The following is a 22628-nucleotide window of genomic DNA, read 5'->3' on the forward strand; positions in this document are numbered from 1 at the left end:
ACATGTCAGCTTAGGGTAACAATTGGCCAGAGCAAGAAGCAATCTAGTGAGAACTCAATGAACATGTTTTCATAAATATCCCAGGCACAGAGATGAGTCCTTGTCCAGAAATCTCAATTTAGAACTGGAGAAGAAAAGGAAATTCCCAGCAAAACTTCCTTTTTCAGACTCGGAGACAATGCAACAGAGACTGTGATGTCCTGAGACAGGCACGTAGTCTAGTGGCAAAGGCAAGGGATCTCGTTGCAGTTGTCTCTGCAATCTCCTCCATCCTCAGTTCCATGACCAATGTAGACTTTTTATGCATTGTCTAGCAGGTTCTTAAGAGCTATTCCATCTGCATTCTGTAAAATCCTTCTCAGAGTATGTTCTTGGGGAAGCTGACAGAAGAGGGCTGGAAGCTTGATGCTTTTGGAGAACGTTGTGCTTAATGTCCAAAGCATGCAGAGGAAGAGACGGAGGGGCCTGTGGCCGAGTCACTTATTACCACTGGAAGAACAGCAGTTTGGGGAGAAGTGGTCCTCAAACTCTTTCTGGAACCAAGTCCAGCCTCTCTATTGGAAAGAATATACAGAAAGAAGTAGGTTTTCCCTACCCTGCATGAATCTTCTCACTTGGGAAGAACAAATTCCTAACTTTTACTCTTATGGTGTCCTTAAAAAACACGTATGTTGAAGTACACATCAAAACCAACTACAAGACATGCAAGCACTGAGGAACAGCAAATGAAATATCCAACACTATTTCTCTGCATTTAGTAATGCCTTCAAAAGGGAACCTGAAAAATTTCGTCTACCGTTAACACAAGCACCACATGAAACTACCAGTAACCTTCAGTAGGGCTGTACTTCCTTGTCTCTTGACAACAGAGTAACTTACCTCTCTGAGATATGTTGTTAACATACACATTGCCTTCAAGCTCAGCACTTGGACTATACACCCCACCTTTCTACCTAGCACCCAGAATGATAATAAGAAAAAAAAAGTGTGTGTTTGTTCTTGCTTCTCAGTTTTCCTTTGACCACAAAATATCAGGAGATTTTAGGGAACTGGCAGGATCCAGAACACGCATATGGACAATGCTTTTCAGAGAATCCACCAATTTGCCAGGAAGATCATAAATTTTGCAATTTTAATTGACATATTTACATTTTATTTTGCATCTCTTAGTGACTTTCGTTTACCAACACATTCACGGCTTTGCTTTTGAGTGCCTGTCCATGTGCACACTCCAGAGCAAAGTCCAAAGCAGCAGCAGAAAGACTCAATCACTGAAAAACAGTGGCTGCAGAACATTTCAAAGGCACCATGCACTGCAGTGCAGTAGTTTGCAGAAGTTTGGATAACACTTCCAGGGTGTCTATCTTACCAACCAGGAAAAGTCACTTTCCTGCAAAAGTTAACAAGAGTCACCTGGGTCAAAACAAAGCTGGGTGCTCCACCTTGGCATTCTGTTTTGAAATCCCTTGGGATGCACTGTTTAAAAAGTCTGCCTGAGGATCAGTACACCAGTTCTACAGACCTATCCTCCCTCTTACTGAGGTGGAGTGAGATTTTCTCCCCTCTTTTTAAATTTATATAACTATCGGGATGTCTGTTCATCCTCTGACTCTGGATGTGATGTCCAGCTGTGGAACAAAAATCCCCTAATAAGGAAAAATCTATCACCCTGAGCTCCAGGACCTCTTGGTATGCAAGAATATCCCTTCAAAATAGGAGTGACACCCCTCCTGATGACTGTGGTTGTGCGCTCTCTATCCTCACATAAGCATCTGTCCCAGTGATGAAAATGTCTGGGGAGAGAAAAATGGTACACCCTTGCAGATTTGCATGGCAGAAACCCAAGTGAGAGAAGAGCTGCCTTGCTGAGATCAGTCACAGGGATAAATGATCCACAAGCCATGTGTGCATGCGTATCCAGGCAAAGACAGTGGTACTCTATCATTATGCACAGCAGGTACTCTAAAAAAACCCAACCCTGCTATAAGGTACCTCTTCATGAGGGTCAACACTGCACCAAGGACTGTGAAGAGATTCTCAAGACCCTCAAAAGCCCAACCAAAAGGAGCTTTGGCTGCTGCTGACAGTCCCAGGGTGTGTTAATAGTGAGGCATGGAACAAAGAAGTGTCTTTGGAGAGGATTTGATAGCAGTCTGAAAGTAAGCATCCTAAAAAAAAAAAAATCAGGATATGCAAATTGTGCTTTCCAGGTATGGGATAACAAGGGCTGCCATTGCTGTTTTGAAACTGAACACGAGGAAGAGAAAGTTATGTTTTCCTGAAGATGATGAGATAACATGATTTATATCTCTTTGCAGAACAAACAGTGACTATCCTATAAACCTCTTGCATGCTGCAGAGGTGGTCAAACCAACAACTCGGCAGCTGTTCATACCAAGAGATGTCACAGCGTGTCAGAAGTCACCAAGGCATGTCGTAGCGTGGCTGGGGAAGCCAAGTCGCAGAATTCAGATTAGGCAGTGGGTATGGCACAGGCGAATGCTTTTTGTGTTCATTCCTCTGCCTTCTGGGTCCTTCAGGAGCACGCTTTCTATGTTTGCAGATTCTCTCCAGGGCATCAGGCTAGGATGTTGCCAAGCTTCACTGAGATCTGACCGTGCCTGTGGCATCTCTGAACGTCAGGCACAGAAGATGAAGGGTCTCCTGCAAAACCATGGGACAGGAATCTCCCTCTGGACCAGACTTCTCGCAGCTTTGTTTTCACATGAACTACTTCTCTGACACTGACAACATGCACAGCTTTCTCAGTAGGCATGTCCATAGGTGCATCTTCCCCAGCTGCAGAAAACCCTGGGTATTCTGCACCCTGCTTAGTGTTCTAGTCTGGGACTGAAGGCCAAGCCCATGGAAATGAGACCAAATTTTGGTTTCCTTTGTAGCCAGAAACTAGAAATAAATCATTTTTCAGGAATACCAACTGAGACAGACATCTAGAGTATGAGTACGTGGAAGGCACAACTCCACTGTAGATGGAAGACAGCCTGACACTAGACAGTAGCAAGTGAGCCATGAAAAACAAGGAGAGAAGCGTAGGGGTAGTGAGGGGGATCAAGAAAGGACTTCTTTCAGCTGAAGAAATCAATGGTTACTATCACACAAACCTCCAGTTTCACCAAGACAGATGAACACAGAGGGAAAAATCCCTCTAAAATGTTTAAATATGAAAAATGAAGAGGAAAACAAAACATTGAATACATATTCCTAAAGCATTGAAGAACTTGATCTCAATTAGACTGCAGAAACTCATCTTGAGTCAAAATAACTGGAGAATAACTGAGGAGCAGAAAGCCTGCACTATTTTTTATGCTCATAGCACAAAACCCATGGAGAAGCTGGGGATGTGCACTGCTAGTGCAAACATCCTCCCAGCTCAAGCACTTGAGCAGCTGAACACCTCCAGCACCAAGTGCAGACACTTGAACATGGCATTTCACAGGGCCAACAGTTTAAAATTAAATACCTTTTAAGGTAAGCACCTGGTTTTTTACTTGATACTTTCATCCACCTGCCAAGACCAAAGCATGGAGTGATTCTCTTCTACCAGAGTTTGACTCTGCTCAAGTCAAAATCAATTTAGAGGAAGCATCCTTGAAGTGCTAAGAGCTGATACTACCTCCATCTCTGCCACAAAGGCACTGTCATTCCAGTCAGGGCTAAAGACCAGAGAAAGGATACCTACTGTCTGAAACCCTTTTCTGTCTTCTTTTTTTCAGGGATTTTTAAATTAATCTGTCTTGCAATCAGTAAGCAATAGTTTCTGCACAAAAGCCTGCCACATCATGTAGGTAGCTGAGAGTGTAACTTGGCCACTACTGTTCTTTCCTAAACCTCTGAAGTTCTGGTACGGCTGTAGATTTTAAAACCTTTTCTTATTTATTTAAAAAACAAATGCAAAGCCATTAAAAAGGCTATTGCTCTCAATTAAAAAGGGCTGTTTCACATTGCTGTCATTTTTATATGCACTTCACCACCTCTCAATTCATCAATGTCACTATTTGGTATACAAACACCTACTTTTAATTTTTTAATTCAGGCACACTCATTACCACAACTGAACATGACTTGGAGAAAAAATATATAAAATAATTTCAAAATTACAATCAAAATTGCAGAAGTCCCTTCTTAATGCTAAGGATAGTAGTTACACTTATTCACCTTTAACAGACTTGAATTCCATGTGTAAGAAGAGGCAGGAAAAAGTTTACTATTAAACATTTTGATTTCAGGCATTTTCACTTGGACCCAGTTACAGACAAATATAATTAAAGGAAGTCAAAAGGCAAGCATTTATGCATATCAAAATAAATTCTCACACGTTACAATATCTCCAGGAGCTAAAAGAATATATGGTATGACAAGAATAACTCTAAACCTACCATGTGCATTTACATTTTAAATCGAGGGTGCAGTTTTCAGAAGTCTAGTTCCACAGTCACTGAAGTCAGTAAAAGTTTAATCGCTACTGGCTTTAATGGTGGCAGAGAAAGACCAGTGACAAGTACTTTTGAGCCTTCTGCAATCATTAATGGCTCCTGTAAGATATACTCCCACTTTCTGAAACGAATTTGCACAACATCAGCTGCTGCAAAGTTCAAAGTTGTTTTTTGCAACACAGCAGCCTTTATCATGTATTCTATACAGCTTCCCCTTTTTTATATCGTACGCCCAAAGTCTCATTTCATTCCAGTACTCATACAAAAGCTGCATTAAAAATAATTTACAACATAAAATTAAAGATGCATGCATTATCCAAAACAAAAATGGCAAACAAAACATCATCTAGTATAAACGTTCCATTCCTTCTCTGACGTAATTTATTTTATACCAGGCCTGCTGTGATTCTAAAAAAGTTGCTTTCAGTTTATTGAAAAAGCCAAACAACATATGAGGAGTGTAAGAAACAAACGTTTACGGTTTTCATCACAGTCACAAACAATTATAATAAGGATTACTGCATGATACTGTTAGCATCTACTTTTCTGTAAGATTCACAACACTTCTACTTTTCTTCTAAGATTTATGATGCTTTTTTCCTCCCCTTTTGAAGGAAATGGCATGAATACAACTCAAGAAACTGAAGCATGTCAATCTAACATTTAACTGATATAAGCAAACTAGAATTTAAAGCTTCCTAAGCCAGGAGTACTAAAAAAAAGAAATCTACAATTACTGTACCTTGGGAATGCTTTCGCTTAAGACATGCAGCATCTGACTTCTCCTTATATCCTCTCCATTTGAACAAAGAAGGGAGGGAGAAGGGAGGGAGGTAGTAGAGAACTAAAAGTAAAAACACTGAGCTTCAAAGTAAAATTTTTAAAAGGGGTATCATTTTTTTCATTAGTATTACCATTTTTAGAAAAAAAAAGTTGGCACATTTTCTGAAAAAGTATATACACTTCAAAAACTGGTTTTGTAGCAAAAGTGTCAGGACCCATTAGCCAAATTCAATTTCTTCACTCTTCATAAACAGTTATGACATTACAACAAAGCTAAAGGCATTAGTAAAAGACAGCTGGGACACAGCCTCATCAGATTCACCAAGCGCCTTTGCATTTACACGTACAAAAGCATAATCACTCTACTTGGTATAGGGTAGAACACAGTAACCCTTCTTAAGTATACACTAAACATTTGAAAAAAAACCCCCTCAATTTTAAGCACAGCTCTATTATTTTCCCCAAAGAGTGTAAGAGGATCATTAAAAGTTAGGTTAGACAAAATATTCTACTGTTACCCTGTTCTGTAAGTTCGCAAGAACCTGCCTTCCATGGTGAAATGCAACAGCACGCACACTTTGCCGCTGAGCTTCCCCTTGATGGTAAGGCAAATCCATAACTTCTATTAGACTTTCAATTGCGTTATTTCACTCCTTGTGAGAATACTGAAATATTGCACTGCAATCCAAAAGATTCTTTTTCAGGCACTTATATATTGGTGCTGTGTGATTTCGGAAGACATACTTTAAGATAAGTGAAAGCTGCTGCTAAGTAGCAGGTAAAGTTAAGTGAGCAGGACGAAGCTGCTCTCAGCACTTCCACAACAGGAGACTTGTATTCACTGTTAACTCGGTTACGATGGATATCTTTTATGCTTCTTCAGTGGTTCCTAAGCAAGGCTGAAAGTGAAGTCCTACAAATCTACGTCTTCTGTCTTACTGCTCTGTGGGCCCTCACTCATACAAATAGTCTTAATTTCAAAATCTTTTAGCCTCAAAAACCTGGTATAGTCAAGAGGGTGTGTTTAAATCCAATGAGAAATCAAGAAGCTCCAGCCTGGCTTCTGAATCCACGAAGTCATTAAGCTGCAATTACCTGAAATCAGTTAGCCTGCTGGAGAGCGTATGCAACTGAATTACGCCCTTACAAACATCAGGAGCAGTTAATACTCTATGATCCAGTAACTTCTGCCAGTGCAAGTGAGTGATATTCCATGCTTGTGTCAAGGGCTTTGACTGACACAGTTATACTGGCCCAGGATCATGCCTTTTCACACCCTCAGCTAACAGCTCTGTCAGCAGATGCCTTGATACAGATGCAAGTGAAGTATATTATTGTTGCACATCAGTTTTCTACAGGAGAGGAAAATTGGGCTCACAGCTACTGCACTTGGGACTTGATGAAACAATTTAGTCTGCAGAGTGTTTTACTGGCTGTGCCAATGCAACCCTCAAGAAGAATATACACAGGAAATTCAAGCAAAGTATTACAAAAATCTTTTTTATGGTGAGGGTGATAAAACACTGGTACGGATTGCCAGAAAGGTTGTGGAGACTCCATCGTTGGTCCAAAATCCCACTGGGAACGTCCTGTGCAACCTGCTCTCGTTGACTCCACGGCTTTGAGCAGGGAGGCTGGACTAGACCATCTCCAGAGACCCCTCCTGATCTGCACGACTATAATTCTATGAACATGGCTTTCCCATCGAAAGGTTAACAGGCAGCTTTGACAAAAATCTATATAAACTTTTTACGAAGAGAGAAAATATTATTTGAAATCTAAGACAAAACAAATCAACTATTCCAAATGCAACTTGTATAGTTTTTGTGGCATCTAACCACATGCGGAAATTCCTTAAGAAAAACCAATAAACTTACGCCATTTCAAAATCAACGCATTAAAAAAATTCTGACTCACAGGATTTTTTCTACATTTCTTATCATCTATCACAGCATCATGGAGTTGATCACAGAATAATTTCTGTCAAAGGGACTGCTGGGTTTCGTCTGCTCCAATCCTCTACACAGAGCAGGATCAGCTTTTAAGCTGGATCCAACTTCAAGTTGAATCAGGTTGCTCAGGCAATTTCCAGCTGAATTTTGAGCATCTCTATGGATGGATATTCCACAATCTCTCTGTACAAATACAATGAACTACGTCTATTCCTACCTTACTATCACATCTATTAAGCTTTCAGCTTCACTTCATCCTAATTAAATGAATATACCTGAAAAAGATGACGGAGCAACAGATGACAGGTACTCAACTGTATTTATGACACTAACAGCTAACCAAGTATTCTTAAAGCAGAGATAGCAAACCTTAAGGCTGCTAGAAGATATTTATACTGGGGACCAGTTTATGATGTACCCTTTGAACCACCGCTCAATGGCGTTGAATGGAAGAATCGGAATTAGCCCTTGTGCTAACCTAGACCAGTGGGAAGTATCACCCGCCGCTACCTCCCCAGGAGCATGCTGAGCACTTGCTGTTCCTGCTCTGCTGTTTGGCACCACCGCCGCTATACAGAAGGCAAGCGATGGCAGTTTTACCGTCTACCAGGCAGCTGTGGGTCCCACAGATTGAACCTCCAGCTGAAAGTCGGACTGTGTGACAAAAGCTGCTCCTCCATCCTTGACCACCTCCCGGCACCTGAAGCGGTGGGCACCTGCCCGATAACAGCTCCTCCGTGCTCGCGGAACTCACAGCAAGGGATAGGCGGGCTCCAGCCACAGACCAAGAGAGAAAAATCAACCCTGAAGTAGCGACTTTGACCCTCCATCAAGAAGCTCTTGGTCTGAATGTCACTGCCTTTATTGTGGTTAGATGCTGTTAGCAAAATATATCTAGTCTGAGAACCCTTAAGCATCTACTATGATCCGAATTCGTGTTTTATCTTACAATGGCCTTGATATTACTGGAATCTCTTGAGAACGCTGCTCCTTTGATGGACTACTTTAGATAGGCAGACAGTGAGCTCAAGACCCAAGTATGCATAAAAAGCAGTTTCTAAATCTGGTGTTATTCTGTGAGTTTTAAGCTTATTGACTGCTAAAAAGGTATTATGATACCCTTTTTGTATTTCCTTCAAAATGGTTTCAGCTGAAATATTCCTTCACAGAACAAGTGTTATAACCTAGTTTTTTCTCAGAAATATTTATAGAATTATTTTACAGTAGTAATATATTTAAGTGTAATCACTGGGTATATGCAGTACAAGAAAGGTCAGTATTTCTGCACAAAGGCACAGAGATATAACCCATTCACAGTGTGATCAAATAAACACCTTGGATATTTCCACATTTTAAGGGTTGAAGTTTGTGTCAAATATTTAGAATTTTGCACCTAAGAATCAAAATGCCACCTTACATCTTGTGTTGATATTAATTTATGTACGTTAAGTTTGAAGAATGAATTGTTCGTAAGAAGGACAAGCAAAGCCAATATATAAAAAGGCCTAGTGTTACCTCGATAAAAAAAAACCCAAAAAGTACTGGACAAATGAATTTGAGGACTTCCAAACCCCCCAATATTGTCTACCTATCAACAGAGCAGCAGAACAACAAATCAGACCTGGAAGCCCACTTATACTGTTACAGCACTGCAGCACCTCATTTAGGGGTTTAAGGTGTCATGGGGGTCGACTTGAGTGGCAAATGCCAAGCTCCACTCCCCAATACAACTATAAAATGACAATGTGATGACTCTCATTTTGCTCAGAAAAATGATGTAAAATTACTTTATGTAATGACAAGCCAGAAGATGCCTTCCTGAATCTGCCAATATGCAGATTTGCATTTGTGCAAATTTGTGATTTGCATTAAATCAAACACAGGCTGCAGACATCATTTCACAACAAAGCAGTCGAAATGCAGCCAAACCCTTAATTCCTCATCCTAAGCATGGTTTCCTCCTGTCGCCGTTATCGATTACTCTGTCTTAAAAGACAGAAGAGCAACATCCTTTCCTGTATCTATCAACAATAAAATGAACTATTTAAAACTGAAAAATGTATGTGGAATTCAGCCAGGATCAAAGCAGACTCCAGGGTGATGAGATGTGAAACAGAGCGCGGTCAAGCTATGGAGGAGACGGGTGCATTTGCTTGCACCAGGACTTCAGCAGCGTTCCTCTGGCCTGGTTTGAGGAGGCACCCCGTGAAGCAGAGCTCCCCGCGGCGTTGATGGAGAGAGAGGCTCATGCCCACAGCATCTCTCCCCGACGTGCAGACGTACCGCCTGGTCCGTGGTGGTCTGGGGAGTCGGCTGTCCCGTACCGATACCTCCTGGGCATGCTGCACTTCAGAGATGGACGGTCAGGGTAGCTGGCCTTTTACAAGTGTTACAGATGCCAACACGTTCAGAACCAAGTATTATCCTTCCAGAAATCTCAGAAGCTTGACTCATTTTTACAAGCAGCAGGTAGAGCTATGGTACCTGGGAACCACATCTGTGAACTCCTATGGAACATAACCTTCTTGGAGACAAATCCAGGTGAACTGGATATGGCAAATCTAAAGGTCACATTAACCTGCTTGGACAGTCCTAAGTAATAAACTGCCCCATTTCTGTGTTCTGCCATAACAAATAATTTACCTGAGAAAGTCATGCCACTGCTGAGACCAACAGCTCACCAGACCACTGAGGAGGATCAGACATCAGGCACCATAACCACAGTTCATTTTGCAAGGCATGAAATTAAATACTTTTTAAGGATGAAAATCAAAATACCACTACAGTCTGCTCAACAGAGGGATCTCCCACTGAAGCGGTCGTCTCCAGGCTGCCCCATGGAACACAGAACATGAGAAATCAGTCACCTAAACACCATCATATGCTTTCTGTTACCTTCAGCATTTACAGCTTCATGTGCTCCCAACAACACTGGAAGGTAGCACAGGCATTATGTTACTTATAGGCCACAGGTTGGAGACCTCTATTCTGAAACATATTGCACTTTCAGAGGAAGGTTTGCTTGGATTAAGAGTTTAGTAATGGGGCATTTACTCATCAACATCCTATCACCAACAAAAGCCCTGGGTGAAGCTTAGTTATTTCCTTGTTAACGTGCTGCAATCCGGGAGCAGAATTAATAAATCAAATTGTTGGAGTGGGAAATCGTTTTTTTAGATGTAAGGGTACCCTCCTAACGTGTATCCCCAAGCTAAAGATACGAGGAAAGAAGAGGGGCACTGCATGTTAAGCAGCTACCCTTCACAGGTAATGTACATTTTGCAAAAACTGACAGCCAGCACTGACGAACTCATCCATATGGATGACTCCACACACAGACGGGAAGCAGCACACCCTGCCCTGTGCTTAAATGGGGTGATTCCATTGCCAGTAATGCACTGGGCAGGCTGCTCAAAAGCTGCGGGTGCTAAACACCTAGTGAACTTGCTTGCAATTCTGTTTTCTTCATGAAAAGATTTCAGAGGACAATAAAATAAATAAGTAAAGATTATTAAATTGCAAATAAATTGTCAGCTGAGTCTTGGATACAAAGTTCCAGGATATCATATGTTGCCCTGAGTTAGCAGGCTGAGTAAGAGAAAATTATCCAGAACAAGAGCAGCAAAGTAGAACCTGCTCCTAACTTTTCAGCTTACTGCCACTGTTTAGAGCATTGCTGGGGTCAAATCAAGAGCTGACAGGTTCGTCTACTGCATATCAACAAAATGCTAGTTGACAAGCTAGTTTTTCGTTACTCATGATGCGAACTGGCATGCTCATGTAAGAAAGTAATTATGTCTAAGTACTAAGAGACTGTTACAACAGATCATCTCAATTTTGCTGAGGAATTAGATGAGATGGCTAGTTTTTCATCATTTACAGTGCTTTATCATAGCATTGCGAATAGTCACTTCGCCTCTCAGTGATATTTACAGATCTATTCTAACTTTCACCAGTCTTAACTACCTGTAAGCCTTGACGGGACCAAAATATGTTTCATACAGGATGCAATTACAACAAATTGTAGCATTTAAGAAATTTATAAACTGTATTCAGGACTTCTCCAACTAATTATGTTTACTTCACCAGCGACAATGCAAGTTATAAAGCTTCTCCCAGTGCCACGTGCAGATGGCAATCATGGATGCCAGCTGATCAGAGCTGTATTGAGAGGCACATTATAATGACAAAACCACTTTTCACACTTACTGTTAGGCTATAATTTTCCTGCAACTCTCCTATTACTACAAAAAAAAAAATCTATTGGAAGTTATTGGTAACTTGACATGTATTCCATTTTGAAGTGACTGCATATATATAGCTTGGGGGTTTTTGGTTATTGGTGTTTGTCTTTTTTTTTTTTTTTTTTAAACTTTAGTTTTTGTCCTGGTTTCAGCCGGGATAGAGTTAATTTTCTTCCTAGCAGCTGGTACAGTGTGTTTTGGATTTAGTGCGAGAATAATGTTGATAACACACTGATGTTTTAGGATAAGAGCTACTTAGCAACAACTAAGTTAAGGATTTTTCAGTTTCCCATGCTCTGCCAGCAAGCAGGTGTACAAGAAGCTGGGAGGGAGCATGGCCAGGACAGCTGTGCCAAGCTAGCCAAAGAGATATTCCATACCATAGAACGTCATGCTCAGTATATAAACTGGGGGGAGTTGGCCAGCAAGGGCTGATCGCTGCTCAGGCATCAGTCAGTGGGTGGTCAGCAATTGCATTGTGCATCACTTGTCTTTTCTTGCATCTAATTTCTCTCTTTTTGTTATATTCCATTTCATTACAATTATTATTATTGTTGTTATTATTATATTTTATTTTAGTTATTAAACTGTTCTTATCTCAGCCTATGAGTTTTACTTTTTTCTTCCGATTCTCCTCCACTGGCAGGGGGGAGGAGTGAGTGAGCAGCTGCGTGGTGCTTTGTCGCTGGCTGGGGTTAAACCACAACAGTTTTAGAAAAGGCACTGGTGTCTGAATTTGGAGTTTATTTTTCTGATCTTTTATGTTTTCATAAATATCAGGGATTATATCTTTCTCATCACTCTCCCCAATCTCTCCAACCTCAAACCTGAAAATTTCTGCTCCACAGACCAGACTTTTTCTAAAAAAACCTGAACTCTCCTCCTTACTCAATAAGGAGAATCCAAGTACAGCCGAAGCCATCCTTCCTTCCTTCCATCAGGAGTTAAGCTACCAAAGGCTGGAAGCACTCAGCAGCCACAAAGATGTGCTTTCCGTGTAAAAGCATACGACCCTACCACAAACAGCACTGCACTCACAGTGGGGGTGCAACTGTACTAACAAAGCTGAGCTTTGTACCAGTACGCTGTAACAATGAATCAGTACAAGCACACAGAAATACAGGTAAAAATGCCTTTCAAAAGCGCGGTTGTACTGGCACAGTGCTGTGGCTCAGGGGTCACACCATTTCATGCACCTACCTGACAGAGCTGTTAAAGCAGAAGACTGTACTGCAGGCTTGGCCAGAGGAAAAGATCTTTTAAAGTGGTACAAATAGAAAAAAAATATTCAGAGTCCTTACTAGCTTTGAGGGGAGTTAGAAACTTAACTACTCTCTGTGCTACTGAAAAACCTCCCTAAGCCAACAAATTGTATTCTTGTTTTCCTTACAGTAATTACAGAAGTACCCTGAATACTGCCTTGGTTCCAATTTATTAACAAGCTTTTACTCGTGTGGTCATGTAGTTGACACATAAAAACTCCTCCACGCTTATGGCCAAAACACAGCCACTCCTACACTCTGTAACTGCTTTGTACAAAATTGTAGTTTAAAGAGTTTAAAAATAAAGTTGCTTTATAAAGAATAACACAACCAAAACCCTACTCAAAAATATTGTGAGGCCTTTGTACTTGCACTGCTTGGTTTGTAGATTGTTCACCAAGTGACAACCAACAAACAAGTGAAGTGTGAAACCCAAAAGTACTGAGCTTGCGCTGTGCTATACTTACCCTGAGCAGCCAATTCAACTGTGTATATTAAATAATAGATCAGGAAATTCAGAAGGCTATTCTTAAAATGTTAAATGCATGTGACCGAGATTCCCAGGAACACTAACTGAATGTCCTCAGCCTGGTCATTAAAATATAAAGACTTCCATAACAGAATGAATGCCCAAGATTTACTATAGCTGAAAACTACTCTAATAAATTCACGGACTGAACAAGAATGGAAAATGAAATGTGATCTGTAGAACTGATACTCCCTTTAGGACAGAATTAGGAATGCTGTCCATAGAGCTAATAGCCAGTTTGCATTTAGACACTGGCTCTTTTTGTCCCATCAAGAGATTTCAGTTTGAAGTGAGATTCCAAACACAGTTAACAGATACGAAACACAAAGCAAAATGGCAACAAGAAGTTTATCCATTAATATAATTTGTTCATCAAATGTGCTGCAGCAGGAAACATCAAGATTTACTGAAAAATGGGAGAGCAAACTGATGCCTATAACAATGTTCCCTGCTCTGTAGGATGGAAAACCATTACAGATCACATTCTTACTTAAGAAAACCAGACCCCAACTGTCTGAGAAAGTACTATAAAAATAGTGATCTAAACAATCTTACCCTCCTTCCCGTCAACAGGTTTTGATACTTCCATATCAAAGCTCTCTTGCAGCTGCTGGCCTTTGAAGCGGTTGAGATGCTCCTGTTCTATTAAGTTACTTTCCTCCTCTTCCAAAGGTTGCCATGTACCATCAATAAACCACTGTCCACGCATTACAGGGATCTTTTCCGTTTCTAAAATCAAACAAGAGAATTTTTTTTTTTTAATGCAACAAATCACAAACTGACAGCAGATAAGAGGGAAAGGGAATTCTGTTTGGTGTTTTGATGGAAAAGTTACACTCCCACTGCTGGGACCCCTAGCAAGGTAACCACAAATGCCTGGAGAAACACCACGACCTTTTCCCATGGGGCTGAAATGAGTAGTGAAAGTAGTGTTCATCTGCAAATACCTGAGCTAAGGAGGCCAAATTTTCAGAGTGTGTGTGTGAGGATGTGAGAGACGTTCAGAAGGATGCAGATTCTGTAAAATTTATTAATAGTTAAGTTCAAACAACAGTCCAGCTTTAATGGGATACACTCCTCTCCACCCAGTTGCCTTGGATTTTTAAAAAATTAGGAGCTTTGTGAGACTTGTGCTCCTCTATAAAATTTGGCTGATAACAACCATTGGTTTCAAAGTTATCAAGAGGATGCAGAATGAGGAGGAGATACAAAACCACTCAGGCTTACCCTGACTGCACAGAGCCTTGTTTCCTTTGGGAATTGCACTTACAATAACCCAAATTACACATCAATTAGCATAAAGAGTGATTTTAAAGATGAAAGGGTTTTTTTATTAAAATCAGTCTTTCACTGAGGGCTGTTTTCGGTCAGTCATTCTAGTTTCAGTTTCAGCACTCCAAACGAGGAAGCTGGCTCCCCAGCATTTGCTGTCCATGTGGCAAAAGAGAAGTCTCTACAAAAAACCTATCCTGGTGCTTACTCTTCATCAAACTGTGCTTGATGCCCACGCTAACTACTGGGGCTGTAGGGAATAAAAATTCTCCTCTTATACCCATCCCTGCAAGCAAGCTGAGACAATAATACCCATTGTAGCTCAGTTCAGAATTTCTCCTCCTATATCTGGAAATCAAGGAGAAATAGTGTGTGGCCCTGTGCTCCACAAGCCCGTAGGATGCTGATCTCGAGCCTCATGAGACCAGTACAGATATAGGTCTGCTGAGACCTCAGAGCAGTCGGACCACTGACCTCCAGCACACACTAATGTGAGCTGCTCTATACTGCATATGGCTAGAGAGACTCGGCCAAATGAAAACTTCTTGTGTGCGCGCATACTAACCGCAGAAGCGTAGCTCTCCAAAGCAGCTAAGAACTCAACCACAAAAGAAGAGGCTCAGAAAAGGAGGTGGGGGAAAAATTAGGCTTTACTACTCAAAGATCTGTTCCTACCTGGAAGGTGAGAAAAAAGCTGGTAAGGAGAGCTTGGAAAAGAAACAATAGATGCAGAGAAATAGTAAATGAAAATTAGGTTAAAAAAAAAAACCAACCAAGAAACAATAGAGAGCATGGAGATTTCAGAGTTACTGAGCAAAGGAAGGGATCTATCTGATCTATCACCAGACCAGTACAAACGCAGCTGGACGAGGTGACCCAGCCACGAGCAGTGGTTTTTAGCCTGGCCACACCACTCTATCAGCACAGGCACTAGCTTCGGTCACGAAAGCATCTCCTTTGCAGAGCACCACACCGGGACTGGGCACGTCCCACTAAGCTCGATGGAGGTTCAGAAGCCTCTGCATTGCCCTCCACTACAGATACGCTGCTAGTGCTCATTGTGCCCGTGGATACTAGTATACGCCAGAAGTATTTTTCATACTAACTGCTTGCAGATGAGAATGTAATAGAGAATTGCAAGCACCTCCATAATTCACTTGGAACCTCTAAGCTGTTCTGAGTTCTTCATCCCTCAGGCCATTGCACCTACAAGCTACGAAAGTAAAAGGAAAATCTTGCAATAATCTCTCCACAGGGCAAGTAACACTCAAAATGTTCCAAAGCCAATTTTGAAACCTTTCCCATAACAGATTTACAGGAAAACACTATTTCCACAGTACTAGAAATTATATTAAGCTCTTAACAGCCCACCTTTGTAACAGAAGGAGAGCACACTTGCAGGTGATGGCATCCCTTAAGTTGGTCCTGCAGCAGTCAGCAAGGAAAGCTGAACAACAGGAAAGCAGATGCTGGAGGCAGATGATCTGGAGCAAGGAGCCCAGATTACCACTGAACTTCCCTCACTTGGTGCTGGCACATGTGCTCTCCCAGTTACCCAAGTGTTCTCGTGACTGGGAATCCTGCAGGCAACCCATGCACACATGGCACAACAGAGAGTGTGAATTTCCCAAAACAATGGCTCCAAGCACTGCCAGCCTCTCTTATCCTAACTTTCCACAGATCCGTTTTCTTCGGCAGGCACTGGGCATGCTGGTTCATCCCTCCCAAGGCCCCCAAAGCCCCGCTCAAACTCTTCAATGCCCCTGCATCCTCAGCTCTGCCTATATATAATACAGACAACGCGGGTCTTGTTGGCCTGACCAAAACGCAGACAGAACTAGCGCAAGACCCAGTTCTGCCATTCAACTTCTGTTTGCAGTGCTAAAATAGTTATTCCAGATAGGAGCCAATCGCTACACGCTGAATTTCTAACATTTAGGATGTTGATGATCCATCAGGTGAATAAAGAGGTTGGAGTGTTCCAAGAGCATGGTTATTTAATGAAAATTAATCCCAAACATATCAGAAGAACAAAAGGTCCAAGTGGCTTTAAACTGCAGAAGTTAATAGCCACTACAAATGACATAGAAAATTCAATTATCTATGAAAATTTAAACTAACTTTGGAGTCTACATCCCATCAATGAAGTGTGAAACATGAGTATTTAGTTTTCAAGAAATGAAAGCTGACCATAGCAATGTTGTCACCCTATACAGTAGTCTCTCATCATGCACTTATCTTTACCTTTGCTGGATTCCCCTACATTTTACACCTGTCACATATCCGCTTTTTTCCGTAGAGCTAATACACACAGACCCAGTTAGGCTACCCTTACAAATGAAGCACTGTCTGCAGGAAGAAATGAAATGCACATAATACAGGAGTGTAGATAAAGGATCCCATTGTTGCTGAGGCAATGTCATGACTACGTCAGATGTTAATCCTTACTGAGAAAATGTGTAAGCCAATCCTTAATTCTTGACTAAGCATTCTGACGAGGCTCCATTCATTGAATCCATAAAAAGATTTTATTTTTTTTTAAATAATAATCATATGAATACTATTTTGTACTCCAAATGAAATGAATACAAGACACCTCTTTTTCAGTTTTGAAGGGCTTTAAGTTTTTCACATGGGAATTTCCACCTACCGATTTCTAAAATTCTAAACATAAAGCATTAAAATAAACATTTTCAGGCTCTTTTTGCCTGAGAGAAACTTTCCCATAGTGGTTCTTTACAAGAGTAGACTGCAGCACTCAACAGCAGCTCTCAAACATAAAGATGGGCAATGCCTTTTCCAGAAAGGCTCAGCCAGAAAAAATTCACAGGTTTGATATACGAAAAATTTTATTGTAAAATCTTTACAGGACAGTTTAGTTTGGGAATAAACTAATATATCTGGCTCTGGGTCTGGAAAGGGCATTTATATGGAAATATAAATCACTTTCAGATCCAAAGACAGCTTATTATGGAGCTTTGTTTTCAGACTAGGTCTTTAAAACCTGAGTGAGGCAATTCTGTTTTCCAAAGCTCAGTGTGATTTTAGGGGTACCCAGGAGTTGCCTTTTTTTTTTTTTGTCCCCTCCTTTAAATTGCTGCACACTACGTGTGCAGCCACAGTACCCTGAACTACAAGCTTGTCTTATTTCACATCGCCAGCTGGACAGCAGGTTTGATCACTGTACTGCTGGGAAACCTCAAGAGAAAACTTCTTGGTAGAGGAAGCAAATAAATGACATTTCCTTCCATCAGAAGCACGGTTTGGTTTTAAAACTGAACACTGTCTTTCAGAACCAAAACAATCAAATTTGTGATCACAGCCCACAAAGAACCATTTCGTCTTCTTATTAGAGAGAAGGCTTGGTAAAGTGAGAAAGATCAACTTCCCATTAACGTCTGTGTTTTCAAAACTGAACAATGATGGCTATAATATTAGAAGTGTGTAATGCTGGATTTCAGTCCAGGTCAAAGTCTAACTCCAGTCACGATGATGATGACAACCTCCTGATGCTAATAGTCATCAGCTCCAAAAGCAAGTGGCATTTCAGTTATGAAGAAAGAGAGGTATTTTAACGGTAATTACACTGAATACACTGGATTGGGTGGGGAAACAAGGCAACTGCAACACAAGAGATTTTTTCAGTATAATCTGTTCACTGGGGGAAAGAGTAAAGGCATGCCTTCATAAACACAATTCCCCTGTTTAATCTCAGACAGGTGCTGTTATTTAAAGATATCTCTGCAATTCATCCAGAGAACTTGATGCAAGCTATTACAGTAATCACCATTAAAAAGTGATGAACCAAAATTGCCATTTTAGCACCCAATTTTACTCACTCCTATCCACCTTCAGTGAATTCATTCATGTCTTGGATATTCAGCTGATTTTAGAAAGCTTAAACTACATCCTTTCAGTTATTTTTGTTTTACGGGAGAATTAAATACTCTGATATCTACATCATGTTGTAATTTAACTTTCTTTTTGCCAATACAGAATTCCCAATCTATAATACATATAACACATAATCTATAATGTCCCTACAATCTTGATCCCTAGGAAAGGATTTGCCTTGATTTCTTTACTGCCTTAAGTCTTACACCACATAATCTGCAATTGGCAGTGCTTCAAACTGAAAGATACCAATAAATTTGGCCTGTTGTACACTTGCATGGTTTATTTATACAAGCAATTCTAAATAAATCTGAATGGCAGGGATTATGAGCTGATGAAAGGCACTTTATTTTAATTAGTCATACATATTTTATCACTTTTAGAAGAAAAATAGTTTAAGCGATCTAGACTGCAATAAAGGATTTATTTTTTTTACACAAAGGGCTTTTTTCCCCCCAAAATCCAAAGAATAAAAGAATACAAGTGCTGTAATTAATGATGTGAAGAGACAATGAGCAATTTGCATTATGATAATCACCTAAATCTTCCAAAGAACAAAAATTACATTAAAATAAAAGCTGTATGCAACATATAGTACACGTGCAGTAATATATATATATGCCCCAGCTACTCCTTTTTTGTGAAGATCTTTAAACTGTGTGGTCACAGCCAATATAAATTGCATGAAAAAGCAACATAATCCATCAGAACACAGTAACAAAAGTAATAACTGTGCACAATTGGCCTTCATTTTTCTTCTTGTACTACTACATCAATGCTATCATTTGTTTCCTACTACCACATTGGTTGAAACAGTGTATACCTAAATTTAAATATTGTACAGCTCAGACTGTGGTTCACATAACCCTCTTTCACCTTACTTTATTCAGAACCAGGAAACTGCTGCAAAACTAAGATGAGACAGAGATAATAACTAAAGGTTAACAGAGCTTAAACAAGCAGCCAAAAGGAGGTCTATTTTGGAAATACCAGCACCAGCTAGCATGCAACCTGGAAGATAAACAGACAAAATAAAATAAGAGAGCAAGATTCAGTAAACTTCTGTTTCATTGCTTCAAAGCTGAGGTCCTGTTCAGATGGCTTGATGGCAAAGGTAAGGCACTTTTCACTCATCAGTCTCAAGACAGCTAGAACAATTTACCCACAACTGAGATCTAAAAGGTTAATATAATATCTAAAGGCTCAGAAAAATGAAATTAAAGCTTGTGTTTTGCTGAAATTAACAATCCCAATTTCCTAGCTTTCCAAGCCCAAAGCCAAGAGGTTGGACAAGGAACAAAACCTCATAAAATGCAGTCCGCTAGAGATGCTTTTCAGTGGAGTAGCTGCTGTTCCTTAAATTTGACTTCCTTATTACTACAGTTGCAAACAATTAGCAGTGCATGAGGATAACATCTGCACAAGCTGAAGGTAACTGTGAGGCTACCATATGTGACATCTCAAGCTGAAAGCTATTTAAATAATGAAGAGAAGTGCCCACACATTTACCAAGGGAAAAAAATTGTGGGCAAAACCAGTTTGGGTTTTTTTCCCCCCAAAGGCCTGCTGAAAGTGCTGCACATCATGTGTCTTGGAGCACAGCACTCCCAGCAATTGTAATATACCTGAACATTGACATCAGCCACCGAAATAAACGTATTCCAGAATAATATCAAGGGTACTGTTGGAGACACTTAAAAATTTGCTATCCATTCCTATTGTGTCAGGCCTAAAATTTATTTGGGGTATATCAACTACTGCACAGCCTGTAAGACTTTTCACTAGTGCAAACCCTGTTAAGTATAAGGATGGGTATTACTCGACCTCTGCATCAGCATGCCTCCTACCCACCCAGCAGCCATGGCCACTACCGCCTCTACAGCAGTAATGGCCACTACTGCCTCTACAGCAGTAATGATTTGCAGATTCTATTTTTGCCAATGCAAATGCACAGAGTGCAGTTTGCAGGACAAGATCCATTCCTCTTACTTAGTTCCCTCACAGCTGGGTTTGTAGAGTCTCATGAAGGAAAAAAAAAAAAGAAAAATTCATGAAGACAGGATGCTTTATTATGAGAATAGATGGTTACAGAAACTGATTGTGAGATTGAAGATTCCTACGTTTTACTGTCAGTGACATGATCACGCATGCCAGGTGAACAAACAGATGTTATAATAAAATAGCCCCAAACTAATATTTCATTATTTCATGTTTGCTAGGTAACATAACAGACTTTTTGACTTTTTTAATAGCTTAATATGCTACAGCTTTCTAACTATTGCCTAACATATTATTTCAGAACAGAACAGGTTACTCACATTTAAATAAATGGAGCCCCTCGTTTAATCACAGCCCAGGTGACTTTCCTTTGTTGAACCACAAACACATGCAATCTGTTCTGCTCTTTCAAAAGTAACAACATAACCTGAAGAGGAGTTCAAGGGTGAAATCCTAGCCTCAGAAAACTTAGCAGAGCTGCATGAACTTACAGAGCTAGACTTTTATTTTTTATTCAGTGTCTGAGATGAAAAGCGATTTCATCCACTGAACAGTAAAGGATATTATTTTGCTGGTCCATCAAGTAATTCTAAATTGCTTTATTGAAACAATTTCAAAATTACAGGTGGAAGTTACTTCCGAGTTTCAGAGACTAAGCACATTAAGAGCAATCTGATTGGCATAGATGGGATTTTCTTTCCAGACTCTGATCTACAGAGCAGCTATACATGCAAGCCTCCGCATTTGCGGCAATGTTAGATGCAGCAAGGGAGGAACATGAGCTTTGCTCCACTGAGAATGTGAAATTGCCTGTTTTACCAAGACTGCCTGAAGTATTCAAGCAACAGCTTGTAACTATTTTTCCCTGAACCATGTTTAATCGGTTTACACTATGAACTGAGCAATCCAAAACAATAATGAAAGGCTGATCTTTGGGGCTGGTTCAAATGTCAAACACAGAAGGAACCTCTTAAAAACAAATGAATGCCCTCAAATTTATCTCTCATCTCAATTGCTATACACCACCCCGAAATATAGTGCGTATCATCTTTTTCAAGAAGGATTTTTCTGTTTTAAGATAGTAGTTTAATTAACATCTCTGCAATTGCTCTTTACACCGATCCGAACGCAATGGTCCAAGTCAAAATCCTTAAAACTCACCTTACTAGCTGGGTCAATGATGAACAGGAAACATCTAAAAAACCGTGGACTGTTGAAACATGAAACAGGGCTGCAGTTTTAGGTTTAGAGCTTTATTTTTATTGAATTCTTATCAATTAAAATAGTTTACCCTATTTCAATACTAGTACTCTGAAGTGAAGCACCTCCACCACCAGTGTTTGCTGCTGGAGTCAGCAAGGTGTAGGAGCTAGTCCCTTATGAGCTCTTTTCTCACCCAGAGAAACTTGCATTTTTTGAAACCGCATTAGGTGAAAGCTAAACTGACCCACAAAAGAATGACTGTGCCACATGACAAACATGTGAGTACCTCCTAAAATGTAAGCATGTGCCCAAATCCCATCGAAAGTCACGGGACTTTTGCACAATCACACCCTCAGCTCTAAGTGTGTGTGCTCTCCTGGCAGGCACTCGTCAATCGGTCTTTGTTAGCGAGCTCTCACCAGCACTGAGCAGCAACGATCATGTTTCTACAGTTTGAGCAAGTAGGTTCCTATACAGGAATATCTTTTAAAAAAGGAGCAGCAAGATTTTTCCTGTGCATACCACTACTGAACAAGGTGAAGATATTCAAGGGCACACTAACCTTTGCTCTCAACTCCTTCCCTCTTCCTCTTCTGCAGGGATTTTTTTTTCTGTACTCTCCTCCTAACCTCACTTTTTTCTGTCTGCGCCACCCCAACTCCAGATTTCCCTACACTTTCATCCCCAGATTTCACTTTTTCTTTCGATTTTTTTACCCTATAGGTTTTTCCCCCATTGAAAACCAGCATGATTTTAGTTTCTTTCATCTTAAATATCACTGCCTGTGACCCCACTTGCACCTCATACTCCCTTCATCCCAGTGCTCCCTAACCATGCTATTTATGACACTTAAAATCTCTGGAGCTTCTCCTCTCCAGCTCTACTCCAGTGTGGCTTCAGCTACTTGTAATGCCCTCAAACAGATCATACCACACTAGTGACCTTTTCTCTGGCCAACACTCAAAACCACTGCTTCATCTTCACTTTTTTCAACCTTACAGATACCACCGAGAGAATTGCTGATGCTTCTTATTTTA

At 40.5% G+C, this 22628-nt stretch overlaps 1 protein-coding gene across 2 annotated transcripts in view; it reads right to left on the reverse strand.

Moving 5' to 3' along the window:
* The window catches only part of DDHD1 (DDHD domain containing 1), a 67804-nt gene that overhangs the window by 38243 nt on the left and 6933 nt on the right, over positions 1–22628 (reverse strand). The window contains exons 2-3 of one of the 2 annotated variants that reach the window (XM_069783094.1): positions 13780–13953; positions 5197–5298 (exon numbers count right to left, since the gene is read on the reverse strand). In XM_069783094.1, coding sequence (XP_069639195.1) covers positions 5197–5298; positions 13780–13953 — 276 coding nt within the window. The remainder of the gene's footprint in view (positions 1–5196; positions 5299–13779; positions 13954–22628) is intronic. The other variant, XM_069783096.1, reaches the window with a different exon arrangement.

This window comes from Haliaeetus albicilla, chromosome 5 (assembly GCF_947461875.1).
Source record: "Haliaeetus albicilla chromosome 5, bHalAlb1.1, whole genome shotgun sequence".
NCBI lineage: Eukaryota > Metazoa > Chordata > Aves > Accipitriformes > Accipitridae > Haliaeetus > Haliaeetus albicilla.